Source organism: Diadema antillarum, unplaced genomic scaffold (genome assembly GCF_040938485.1).
Source record: "Diadema antillarum isolate AM-2024a unplaced genomic scaffold, OU_Dant_1.0 seq00001299_RagTag, whole genome shotgun sequence".
Lineage (NCBI taxonomy): Eukaryota > Metazoa > Echinodermata > Echinoidea > Diadematoida > Diadematidae > Diadema > Diadema antillarum.
Window position 1 is genome coordinate 51266 of NW_027272077.1, and position 13421 is coordinate 64686.

Genomic DNA, 13421 nt, shown 5'->3' on the forward strand with positions numbered 1-13421 from the left:
GGTGTTTTTCCTGTGAAAAGTCGAGTGTATTCATAACCGAAGACCATCAATTAATGATTTTCTTTCCCTGTATTTTCATCCTTCTTCTTTTTTCTCTCTCTCTCTTCTTCCTTTATTCATCTGCTTTGCCCTCTGTTGTTCTTCCTTTTTACTTTGTCTGGGACAGGAGATATATATCTGAAGGGACTGACTGACTCTGGACACGCCTAGCAATCTTGATAATCATGGTTGGTCTCAATGCGCTCGTTGCCATGGCAACCATTCTCCTGGTGGTAGCCGCATCACCGTCGACGGGGGAGTTTGTCTTTCAAGACATCTTTAACGACCCTGAGCGGGACAGTCTCCTCCACGGCACTTTCCCGGAAGGGTTCATCTGGGGAGCCTCCACTGCTGCCTACCAGATCGAGGGGGCGTGGGATGAGGAAGGAAAAGGTATATAGGCGGCATTAAATTTTGGAGTAGTATTTTAACTTAAAATATACATAAAGAATAAACGAGAGCAATTACCATAAAGACGAATACAGTACTGGTATGGTATTGACTAATTAGAGGTGATATATAACGATGGTGAAAAGGATAATAATGATTATACCAATACTTCTAAATCTACTCTACCATCATGACTACCACTACTACTACTACACCCCTACTACTATTATTTCTGTTACTACTACTACTACTACTACTACTACTACTACTACTACTACTAACTACTACTAACTATTTCTGTTACTACTACTACTACTACTACTACTACTAACTAACTATTTCTGTACTACTACTACTACTACTACTACTACTACTACTACTACTACTACTACTACTACCTAGGCTACTACTGCGACTACCTCTACTACTGCTACTACTTCTATTACTACTACTACTATTACACTACGATTTCCCAAAAAAATAATCATGCCAATCATCAACGATAACGATAACGACAACGACAATTTGATATATTTGATATCTCTTAATAACATTTTACCCTTTACTTGAGTGATATTGCTCATACATTATTACCAAGGGGACTTCAGCCTTACAGGTGGCGCCAAAGAAAATAAAAGTTTTGATCAGAATGTAACATAATATGAACATATGTTCAAATAACAATATGTAGGAATAATTTAAGGAGAGATACAGGGAACGAATATAATGGTTATATACCTATCTTTTATTATGCTCACACAGCACACAACACAAAATCCAATGATAGTTGTGTGACGGTGAGAAACTTATTGTAGTTTCTGTAATTATTGTTATCTTGAGGTCCAAACGTGTGGGACGTCTTCACTCACATCCCTGGGAAGACTCACCAAGATCAGACTGGGGACGTGGCCTGTGACAGCTACCACAACTACCAGCGGGACATCGAGATGCTACAGGAACTCGGTCTGACCCACTACCGCTTCTCCCTCTCCTGGGCGCGAATCTTCCCGACTGGATTCACGATTCAGGTACGATGTTTGTTTGCTTGTTTGTTTGTTTCTGTATTTGCTTGTTTATTTTGTTTATTTGTTTGTTTCCATTTAAAGAAACATTATGATTATCCCAAGGTATGCAAAAGAATAAAATACATAGAACATCGACCAACGTATAGAGAAAGTTACGGATAGAAGTACAAACATACGCATTTCTATAGGTCCTTGAAAATCAGGATGAATGGTCCTAATTCAGCTGTATTCATTATTTGAGTGAATGGTTAAGGCTGAGCAAACTATGGATGACAATACGTAATTTCTATTCTATGTTTCAGTGCTGATCGATCTCCTTCATATTCTGACGAACGTGAATCCCTTTTCTTGTTTACGCTCATAATAGCTAAAAGCTATCCTAGGTGCATTTGTTCTAGAAAATTATCAAATGTGGGTTTAGCAATGATAATGACTTTTGACCAAAACTTTCTTTAATTCATTAGTTCCCTATTAACGTTTATTAGTGCATGTATAGGCCCTACTGATGATGTATTGTTCAATCATTTGGTTCCTTTCGTTATTGACTTGTTACACGTATCTATCTCTATTGCCAGGCATTCATTCACTTATATTTTTCCCCATTTGAGTGTGTGTGTGTGTGTGTGTGTGTGTGTGTGTATAGTTATAGGCCTTTGATTGAGATCACTATGGCAACAATGGCTGTACTGATTATGCTCTACCGCATGTCGACAATACTCTGTTTTGTTTTGTTTGGTATATTAGTTTTTTCTGCAAAGATGAAAAAAAAAATATGATAGACGAGCAATTACTAACATTGCACGAATTGTTTTCCCCACTCGATCTTCAGGCGAACGAGGCCGCTTTGAAATACTACCACGCCGTGATCGACGGGCTCTTAGCCGCCGGTATCCAGCCGGCCGTCACCCTCTACCACTTCGACCTCCCGCACGTGCTGGAGGAAATCGGCGGCTGGGAGAACGAGATGATGGCCCTCTACTTCCAGGCCTACGCCGACTTCTGCTTCAACGAATTCGGCGACAAGGTGAACAGACTCGGAGAGAGACTATGTCAAGCTTGATCCGTCATAATTGCTTCGAATATATATATATATATATATATATATATATATATATATATATATACTAATGATAAAATATACAATATATAATATGTAATATATTTTTGCATATCCCTCAACAAGAGAAGAGAAAGAGACACAGGAAAAATGCCACTTAGAAAGTCAAGAAGGCTTACGTGGTAAAAAAAAAGAAAGAAATGAATGTACCAATAGCACGGAAGATGTTCATCGTGGTACAGATTGAAAGAAATAAAGTTGATCGATCAACTTTGTTTCTTTCAATGTACCATTATCAATTCGACAAAGAACAGAATGGTTGTCTGTGACGTCGGGGTCTTAATGCAACGATCGTAAGAGCCTACTTGGTGACAGCATATTCTGTTTTGTCGTAGTCATACTTTTGTAGGTTGTGCGAATAGTTTGATAGTTCCTCTCAGTCAACTAAGAATACAAACAGCTGAGATGGATTTGATTACCATTCACAAACACACACACTCGCACACACTCATGCAGACACGCATACACGCAAACGTCTTTCATGTGAAAAGTGTGTGATATAATGAAGTTGTAATATTGTCGGAATTCTTATCGACCATGTTAAGATAACATCCAAAGTTACCAAAACTAAACAAGGTCAAAAATTAAAGATAACAACACGCAAAAGAGGGTTCTACATAACCTTCGTTTATAATTATATAAAACATATTTCGTAAAAGTACGATGGCAGATTACCTATAATATCTATGCCAAAAATAACATCGGCATCTTATCATAATGTAAGTTGTTCAAATTCCTGGACACTTTTAGAGATCGGTCGGCCAAAATATCATATCCCAATTGCTTTTTGTAGGTCAAACTCTGGTTCACCATCAACGAACCAAAGGTCATTGCCATCCAAGGCTATGAGGCGGGGATTTTCGCTCCGGGAAAAACTCGTCCCGGCTACGGGACTTACCGCGCCGTGCACACCATGATTAAGGCGCATGCGCGCGCCTGGCATACCTACGACCAGAAGTATCGCCCCCAGCAGGGCGGGAAAATCTCCATCGTGTTCAACTCGTTCTGGTCCGAGCCAGCCGATCCAAATAGCGCCGCCGACAGGGCCGCGGCAGACAGGATGCGGATGTTCGAGCTCGGCTCCGTTGCCAACCCCATCTTCGGAAATGGTAGGCGGGACTAGTCATATGAACTGAATGACGAACACAGCATGTCCACACTAGCAACGCTTGCTCACAAAACACAATGTAGTAGATTTTGTCCGCAGGGATTTAAAGCGCTGTGGTAGGCCTATGTTAAACAACAGATAAAGCTTTGGACTTTCAAACAAGAGGTCCGGAGTTCGAGTCCAGCTCAGTGTTAACGTCCTAGGACATGATATTTTTACTGACCATGTCGTTCTCGACCCAAGGTGTATGAAGACAGCACTGACATTTACCCACTGTAAATAAGATTTCGATTATGATGATGGTGATGATGATAATAATAATGATTACAATAATACCAATAATGAAAGTAACAATAACAATAATGACGTTGATACTATTATGATTATTGTTACTGATCTCATTTTGTTTGGATGATTATCTTTTTATTCTTTTTGTACACTATGTATTGTCGTCATTACCATTTTTCTTTAAATCATAATTGCTGGTTTTATGAATATTGCTATCACACTGACAGGAGATTACCCGGATGTAGTGAAGCAAGCCGTTGCTAACCTCAGCGCCCTCCAGGAACTGACGGTATCTCGTCTGCCCGTATTCACGGAGCAAGAGAAGCTACTCATCAAGGGGACAGCAGACTTTTTCGGGCTCAACCACTATTCGACCAGGTAACCAAACTCTCCGGTTGAAATAATTATACCAGTAATGATAATGGCCACATTTACTAAGGCTTGATAATCTACACAATTAGAGTAAACATAATTGCGCTTGAAGATGATAACCATAGAAACAAAGAACAGTTGACTACTACTGATTCAATAAATCATCACAAATACAAAGAACAATGTCATTATCATAACAGTTATCGACGTCAACAATAATAAGAGAAATGATAGCAAAGTTTGATTGCTTGTATTATGACGAGGTAATGATGATACAGTTTGAATGGCATTTCCAAGCGTTTTCGAAAAAATATATGTAATATTTGTAGTTTTATGGTAATAAGGTTTCTGACGAGTAGGCCGGAGTACGAGAGGTGCACTGCCATGATTGACTATGTCTTTATACCATTAGAAAATAAATGCCGGATGACAGGAGACATATCGATGAATATGCTGGATATTATTGACAGTAACCGATTTTTGCCGACATTTTGTTTAGAGTTTGTTTGCAGTCCAACATATCTGCCACAATTTGACGGTGAAGGTGATATTTCAAGAATGTACAATTTTGCTCTCTTGGCTGATATAATATGAAGAAAAAAAAAAGACTGGCTTATGTGATTGATTTTGGTCTATGGTCTATTGTACACAACGTAGTGTTATGGAATGCTCGTCAGGCGACATAGCATTTTGGGGGCTACTTGACAACAAAATAATCATCATTTTGAAATACGTATCATTATGTGCTTAATGCTTAATACCCTGGGTAAATAAGACTATATTATTATTATTATTATTATTATTATTATTATTATTATTATTATTATTATTATTATTATTATTATTATTATCATTAATGCAGATTCATGGAATGCTCGTCAGACGACATATCATTTTAGGGGCTACTCAACAACAAACAAGACAAAGTAATCACTATTTTGAAATGCGTATAAGTGTTTAATACAAATTCGTCATGCGATATTTCCTCATGTTCACGGCAGAAAATTTACTGCACAATTAGGTTATACCTGGGAGTTTTCGTTTCTGTTCGATTCCTTTTATTTCTCCTGTTTCGTCTTCCTCCCCTTCCTTTCTTCTTCTTGTCAAATGCCCTTTTCTTTAATTCTTGGTTTCTCTGATCTCTATTCTTTCCTTTGCCCCTCGTTCTCTTGTTTTCTTTTTCTTCCTTGTCGTTGCCTCTTTCTTCCCCTTTTCGAAAACACTTATTGTTTTAGGTTTGTGGCCCATAAGGAGGCGATCTTTAACCCCGTGCCCACAGTATTCGACGACATGCAAGCCGAGTTCAGCTCCGACCCCGCCTGGCCCCAGGCTGCTTCCGAGTGGCTCAAAGTAAGCCAATAACAATTTAGTATCTCATCAACATTGATCAGTGTGAATCTATTACTGCTTGACGATAATTCATTCATTTTCGCTCATGCACATCGTCACCACGACGCTTCTCTTTTGGGGGCTGGAAAGTTTGTTTGTTTGTTTGTTCGTTGTGACACGTCATTTCACATCAGTACTGATAGCACCACAAAATGATGAGAACAATGCGATACCTATATTGCGCAAGCCGTTATAAGTATCTTTCCTGCGTTCTTAAGATTTGTTAGATGGACACTATAGCTATCAAATAACTCATGTCACATACAGACATATTCAGCCTTGATATTTTTACGTTCATCTCTCCTCTCTCAGAGCCCTTAATTACAGTTGGGAAATTTGACCTTATAATAGATCAAAAAGTAACAAAGAATTCCCTATTCGTCTATATTTAAGTTCAGAAATCTAAACGTGTAAGTACTACCACATGACTACGCAATGCAATGTACTTTAATTTTGTAAGCAAACTCACGATGGGCCAACAACACATGTTTCCTTGAAAATCGTGCTCTCTGATCTATATGTCTCGGTAGTTTGCAGGCACAAACCCTTTTAAGTTGGTTGTAAAGGACTCTGCGCTAAGAACAACAACAACAACAAGAAAAGACAATAGTAACATGCACCACTGGCGTAAGTATTTACAATTGAATGACACGCGCGTTAAAATCAACCACCAGCAGCAGCAGTAACAACAACAACAATAACAACAAAGTGTCCCATAGGCACTGTACTTGTTGGGAGCAGCTACAGTGGAGGGAATATGAAAGAATTGCTTTGGCACACACTCCTTTACGACCAACAAGGGTTTGTGCCTGCAAACTAATGGCTTAGCTCGTCAGAGGAAACATGATTGTGGTAGAGCCTAGTAAAATTACAGGAGAACATTTTTTTTTTCACTGTAGAAAAAGAAACAATACGAGGCTTTTTTGTGATCTCTTCAGGTCGTTCCATGGGGCTTTCGGGGCCTCCTCAACTGGGTTAAAGAAAACTACGGTGACGTACCGATCTACGTCACAGAGAACGGCGTCTCGGAGCCCGACGGTCCGATGAACCTGGACGACGAGCTCCGATGCAAATATTACCGTGCTTACCTCAACGAGGCATTGAAAGGTAACAATGACAACCACAATTATATTCCATGCTTTTTTTTTCAAATATGGTAACGGTAACATATTTTATTATGTTATTGATACTACTGATAAGGGTTGGTGGGGTTAGATACTGGATGGATAAGATTCTTGACTTTCACACGACTTAATCTGAGTTAAAAGTCCCCCCCCCCCACATCCTTCAGGAGATTTCGTCAGATTGGCGATGGGCTCAAGAGAAAAATTTATAATTAATTGGAGAGATTGGATTTTTTTCCCCGTTACACGAAAAAACAGAAATAGCCATATTGATGTCAGTGGAGCATGTTATTCAATAAACAATCGCTATGACTATGAATTTAGTGGAATCATTCAAAAACGAAAAGTAAACACACTGAAGTAAAACACAAAATAGAGTCAGATTATACAGAATGATAAAACAACAACAATGAGAATAGCTACAATCTATCTTCTGTTGGAGGGCATATAGCCATAATGGAAAATCACGTATTAGTTAAATGCAAGTTGTTGAAATGTTTTTTTTTTTTCTTTAGGCATACACGTAAACATGCCATGACATCATATTATTTAGCTATTATACTTAGAGATTCAAACTTTCATAGATTGACCACCATGTCTTATACTTTTGAAATATTTCATTGTCCATCCTGGCTGGACATCATGGAGAATTTTCTTTTATATTTGATGCATTTTTCATTGAGAAATATGAAAATGAATTGAAAATGAAAATGATAATAATTCTTTACGTGATTCACGCATGTCTATCTGTAAATGCAAAACACAAATCCTTTCACATATTTCATATCTGTATCTTTTATCTGTTTGTCTGTCTATCTGTTTGTCTGTCACCATTCCACAAAAACTTAACGTAGCTTCGAAGGTGGACGGTGTGAACTTACGCGGCTACTTCGCTTGGACCCTTATGGACAACTTCGAGTGGGCGTCGGGATTCAGCGAACGTTTCGGACTCTACCACGTGGACTTCAACGATCCCGCGCGAACGCGTCGCGCCAAAAAGTCGGCGGCGACCTTTGCGCAGATAGTGAAAGAGAACGGCTTCCCTGCTGCGGACGCTGAGGCAAAGACAGAACTATAAAGTGTAATCGACGATAATCAATCAAATTGCCTATAGACATCGAAAGTACAATGGTATCGTTCTACAGTGCAATAAAACCACAATCACGAAATAGGGTATATATAACTCTCTGTTTCCATTCACTGGAATACCAAAATGATTAAAGCATTGGATACATCAAATAGAAATATTACTGTTTAGATACGTATGTTTGATTGATTAATACCGCTCGCAAGTTTATTGATGAAGAAGTTACAAAGAATGGCAAATGTTTTCATTCACCTACTATGTAATCTTCGAAATCTAATGATCACAAATATGTGTTAAAGCGAAACGTGTAGAGGAAAATGTGTGAACTATTCTTTCAATGACAACTTCATTCAGGTGTGCAATGGGGGATACTTCATTCACGGAATAAAGAATTAGATTACAACCAATCAACAGACCTGACGTTTACCGTGGTTTATAATAGTGTCACGGAATTCTCCGGATAATTTTGCACATCTATCGGGATAAAAGTACGTAAACCCTCTCACTGCTCACTCTTCCCTGCCACCTAACACACACGAACACACAACGCACAGGCAAACACCACACACACACACACATACACACACATACACACACATACACGCACACACACACACATACACACACACACCATCACACACACACACACACACACACACACACACTCACACACTCATATACACACACAAATATTTTTTTCCAGAAAAGCTTGATTGATTAGATTCCATACAAATATGAATCATAATTAACTTGCATACGGATCTTACGTATCACATATAAAGTAGATTGAAATATGAAATGAAAATAAATAATTAACATGAAACTAATCTGCTGAACGGCGTAATGGTAATTCCGCTGTTCTAGATGGTAAGTAAAATGACTGCTCAGGTTTACGAGAGTTCGTAATGACGTTAGCGAGCTTAGATCTGCAACGCAAACGCTAAGACGACGTTAAAGGGACATTCCACCCGATTTTTGGAATTTCACATTATGTAGTACATACATCGTCAACTCCATGTATAGATTAGTGGAATTTATTGTGGTTCTTGAGCAGAGAAACAATACTTTCAAAAACCTTAAACAAATTACACTGAACGAGGATGATGAAATAGGAGGTTCACACATTTCAGAAATGTAGCAGTGTAATTCCATTGCAATACTGCCTGCTTGCGAGTTCACCTGTGTATAATCTATGCGTACCTTCTTCTTTTGTTCTGCTTCCTTGAACCCCAACTCATACATTCTTATGGTGACTCTGCCATGTCATCATCCTTGTTCAATGCAATTTGTTCTTAATTTTGAAAATATTCTTATTCTTCATCCCAAGTATCACAAATTCTGAAACTCTGTCCTCAGTATAACTAATTTATAGTTGTTCAAGTGTAAAAATATGAAAATCATCCGGAGGTCTCCTTAAATCAGGGGAAAAATGTGGATCTGCACATACAAGAGACAGCTATTTTCCATCGTCGTCTTAACGTATAAGGGTTCGCGCCGCAGATGTGAAACTCGCTTTTTGCTGCCTCGAGAATATGAATATTTCATTCGTGTAAATGATTAGTTATTGGTTTTCCCATCCATTTTTGCACTTTCGTCATTCGATTTCAAAGATTTATTATTCAATTTCGTCCCGAGAAGCACGTGGAACGCAAACCTTAACTTAAATCTCGTCAATTGTCATTGTAATTCGTTTTCGTCAAACATTTTTGAAGACATAGCATTCCAAATCGTCAATTGTCTTTCAAATTCACCCCTCCCGCTGACGGATCGCCGAATGTGAAGATCAAATTCCTTTTTGTTCACACAATTTCATGAATTTTTCATTCAAATTAGCCAGATATTTGCCTATAGAAATCGTTTGTCAGTGTATTCGTATGCGAGACGGTACGTCTGTTTGTACCAGTGTATACTCGGATTGCCTCTGTGTGTGTGCCTGTATGTGTGTTTCTGTGTGTATGTGTGGGGTGGGGACACTAACTTGTGCGTATGATAACTCCTGAATATAGAATGTGAACGGTCACCGAAAAAGAAAATACATGAATGACTGGGAAATCACACCAGATAGAGATATGGTGAATGAAAATTGAACGAAAATGATCGGCAAAAGACGAAATCGATCCTGCTGTTTTGAGTGCTGCGAGTGAGACTGACGAATTTGAACTGTTAATGACGAAAATGTATGCCAAATGACTGAATTGAATTGACTTTATTTGAAAATGAACGACGAAACACGAATTTGAAAGTAAGATTGGCCTATTCCCGACATCCCGCGACGAAATTGAAGTACAAAATTGTGAAATTGAATGAAAAAAAGTTTGAAAATGAATGGGAAAACCTATATTAACTCGGTTAGGAACCTACATGTATCGACATTTATATACATTAGATGAAATTTCACCTCAGTTATGGACTCACACGACGAGATACAAGAATGAATTCATTTGATACATGTGTAGCCCTATACTTAGTAAATAACAAATTCGTTTTTGGTATTCCTGAAAATATGTTGATAAATGAAAGCTTGTTGGTTTGTAGGCTCTTTCTTTCTTCCCCCTCTCATCTCTATCTCTCTCTTTCTTCCCCCTCTCATCTCTCTCTCTCTTTCTTCCCCCTCTCATCTCTCTCTCTCTCTCTCTCTCTCTCTCTCAGTTTACAGAATTTTGTTAACGTCCGATTCTCAAGTTAGTTCAGTTGTGATTTTATTTCTGCATTTCTAACAGAATTCATAGGACATGTACAGTGTATTTTGAACAAAAATGTACGTGATGGATTCACAGTATAATAATTACAATAATCTTTGAAGCATTTTGAACAAATACGATGAAATCCTGGAAATGCTCACTTAATTCCAGTTAAAAAGAAAAATGCAGAAGTCTGCCATCTTATACAGATGCTTTATAGTGATGGCAGCCTCAGAAAGAAAAAAAAAATCATGAAATATATACCTTAATGTGAAATTCGTATGGTATTGCTCTTTTATTGAAGGTAACTTGTACATGAAGTGGAATTGCACTTAAATGGGATGGCTAGTAACCGATCAGTGGGAATCAGTGGGAATGCTGAGGGATGATTGTTCCAATCATTGTGGGATTCATTTAAGAGTACATTATATATCTACTGTTGTGTGAAAATTATTTGCTTCAGAACGGTCTCATATTCAAGTAATGTGCAGATTAATGCCCCGTCACTGACCATGGGACGCTTACCTGGAAACATTAAACTGCACATTACTTGAGTATGAGACCATTCTGAAGCAAATAATTTTCACACAAGAATAAATATATAATGTACTCTTAAATGAATCCCACAAGGATTGGAACAATCATCCCTCAGCATTCCCACTGATTCCCACTGATCAGTTACTAGCCATCCCCTTTAATTGTCCCTCATTTTCATAAGGGGGCTATTTGCATACAATTCCTGTGATCTTTTTTTTTTTTTGGCATGGTGGCCTTTTAATTATTGATTGGGTCATCAGATCCACAAGTTCGTATCCTTAACAACGGTAATGGGACGTATGTCTTTTAATAATAAATGCATGTAATCATCAACAAGTACCTGTATCAAGCTTTTCATTGAATCTGGGGTTATGACGAGGTTTATAATAGCTTGGTGAAGTGCTCCAAATGATTTTTTTTTTTTTATGTGAGGCTTTTTTTTTTGAAATTATATGAGGCTACTTCAATGAAACCAAAACTGGGATAGAAATACATAGGATGAAACCTGGCTGTAGTTTAAGGATGAACTCGATATATAATTGATCAGCATGTCCTAATGACATGTAAGGCAGCCTTTTACCATCTGCACAACATCCGTCGAATTCACAAATATCTGGACCAGAGATCATTACTCATCATCATTCATGCCTTCATCACCAGCCGCCTCGACTACTGTAATGGCCTGCTCTACGGTGCCACTGCTACCCAGATTGAGAAATTACAGCGGGTTCAGAATGCAGCTGCCAGACTTGCCACAGGCACATCCAAATTTTCCCACATGCAACCTGTCCTCCGTCAACTGAACTGGCTTCCCATCAGGTCCAGGATCCACTACAAAATACTTCTGCTCACTTTCAAATGCATCCATGGTCTTGCCCCTCCTTACTTATCTGATCTCATAACCATCCGTCACCCATCCCGGTACACCCTCCGCTCCTCACAAGGTATCACACTGAATCACCCAACTTCCAAGATGCTGGCCACACTTGGTGATGAAGCATTTTAATCTGCTGCTTCCAAACTGTGGAATCAACTGCCCAAAACTCTCCGCAGCCAGCAATCTCTTGCCACCTTCAAAAAACATCTAAAAACCCACTTGTTCCGTTAATATTAATAATCCACTGGTAAAGCGCATTTGAACATGTGTGTTTATGGAAAATGCGCTCTATAAATGTATTATTATTATTATTATTATTATTATTATTATTATTATTATTATTATACGCTTGCAAACATAACACAGAAACAAAACCAATGGATTTTATCGACCGAGCATGAACAACATCAAAATCATCAAAAAAATACTTGCTTTAGGTAAATTGAAAGAGAAAGGGTAGATGAAGAGCAAGAGAAAGAGAAAGACAAATAGGGAAAAGGATATATATATATATATATATATATATATATATATATATATATATACGCCTACGGAACATACAGAGAGTAGTTGTTCATTTGTTTGATTTAGGAACATTGTGCTATTATTACGGTAGGGATGGAAATCCTGGTGGCACAACAACATGACGTCACACATTTTGACACGAAAACAAAATTAATCACCACCACCACCAATGATATCAAACTTAAAGTAACAAGAACTTTTATTCATCCCTCGCTTCACACGGCATCGTCCCAGTCTCGTCTGGATCCATCTTTTTTCCCCCAACATGGTCCGAACAGGGCACACCTTCTTTGTACGAATGCATATTCATAACACTATTTGCAATGTATATATATATATATATATATATATATATATATATATATATATATATCTATACTCCTGGAAGAAACCTTAGGGACACGTTCGTGAAATACATACCTTACAGCGACAATATGGTAAACTCTGAAAAGAGTGATTTTGTCATAGTTTCTATTTTTACATATTATGTTAAAACATTGGAAATGAAGATCTCTTTTTAATCCGAAATATAAATTGGAACCAAGAAAATTCAATTCTAAAAGTGATAATTTTGTCTCCTTTAGGTTTTCTAACCCAAGAGTCCACCTTAGGGAGACACTTTGAAAAATAAGTATCTTAGGGAGACCTTTTTCCATAATGTGCCAATATCAAATTTCATATTTATGTATCACATATTAGGGAGACAGAGTTTAAGTACACACGTATTCATATACATATTGACAGCAATACGTACATTATTTTTTTTCTTCCTTCTTTTTCTTATTATTTTAATAGCATTTCTGTTGCTATGCTGTTGCTATTGTTCACAAGGAAATATTCAATTCTTATGTTGTTTTAATGA

At 37.9% G+C, this 13421-nt stretch overlaps 2 protein-coding genes across 2 annotated transcripts; both read left to right on the plus strand.

Moving 5' to 3' along the window:
• The first annotated feature begins 220 nt into the window (after positions 1-220).
• Positions 221-7930, plus strand: LOC139708067 (cytosolic beta-glucosidase-like). Its single transcript, XM_071620051.1, has 8 exons — positions 221-432; positions 1270-1457; positions 2284-2478; positions 3365-3680; positions 4195-4345; positions 5575-5689; positions 6667-6835; positions 7707-7930. Exons 1-8 carry the CDS (start codon positions 225-227, stop codon positions 7928-7930), a joined length of 1566 nt encoding a protein of 521 aa, XP_071476152.1. The 5' UTR covers positions 221-224.
• Positions 7931-11713: 3783 nt separating this feature from the next.
• On the plus strand, positions 11714-12163 carry LOC139708072 (uncharacterized). The gene has a single exon (XM_071620055.1). It carries the CDS (start codon positions 11714-11716, stop codon positions 12161-12163), a length of 450 nt encoding a protein of 149 aa, XP_071476156.1.
• Positions 12164-13421: the final 1258 nt, after the last annotated feature.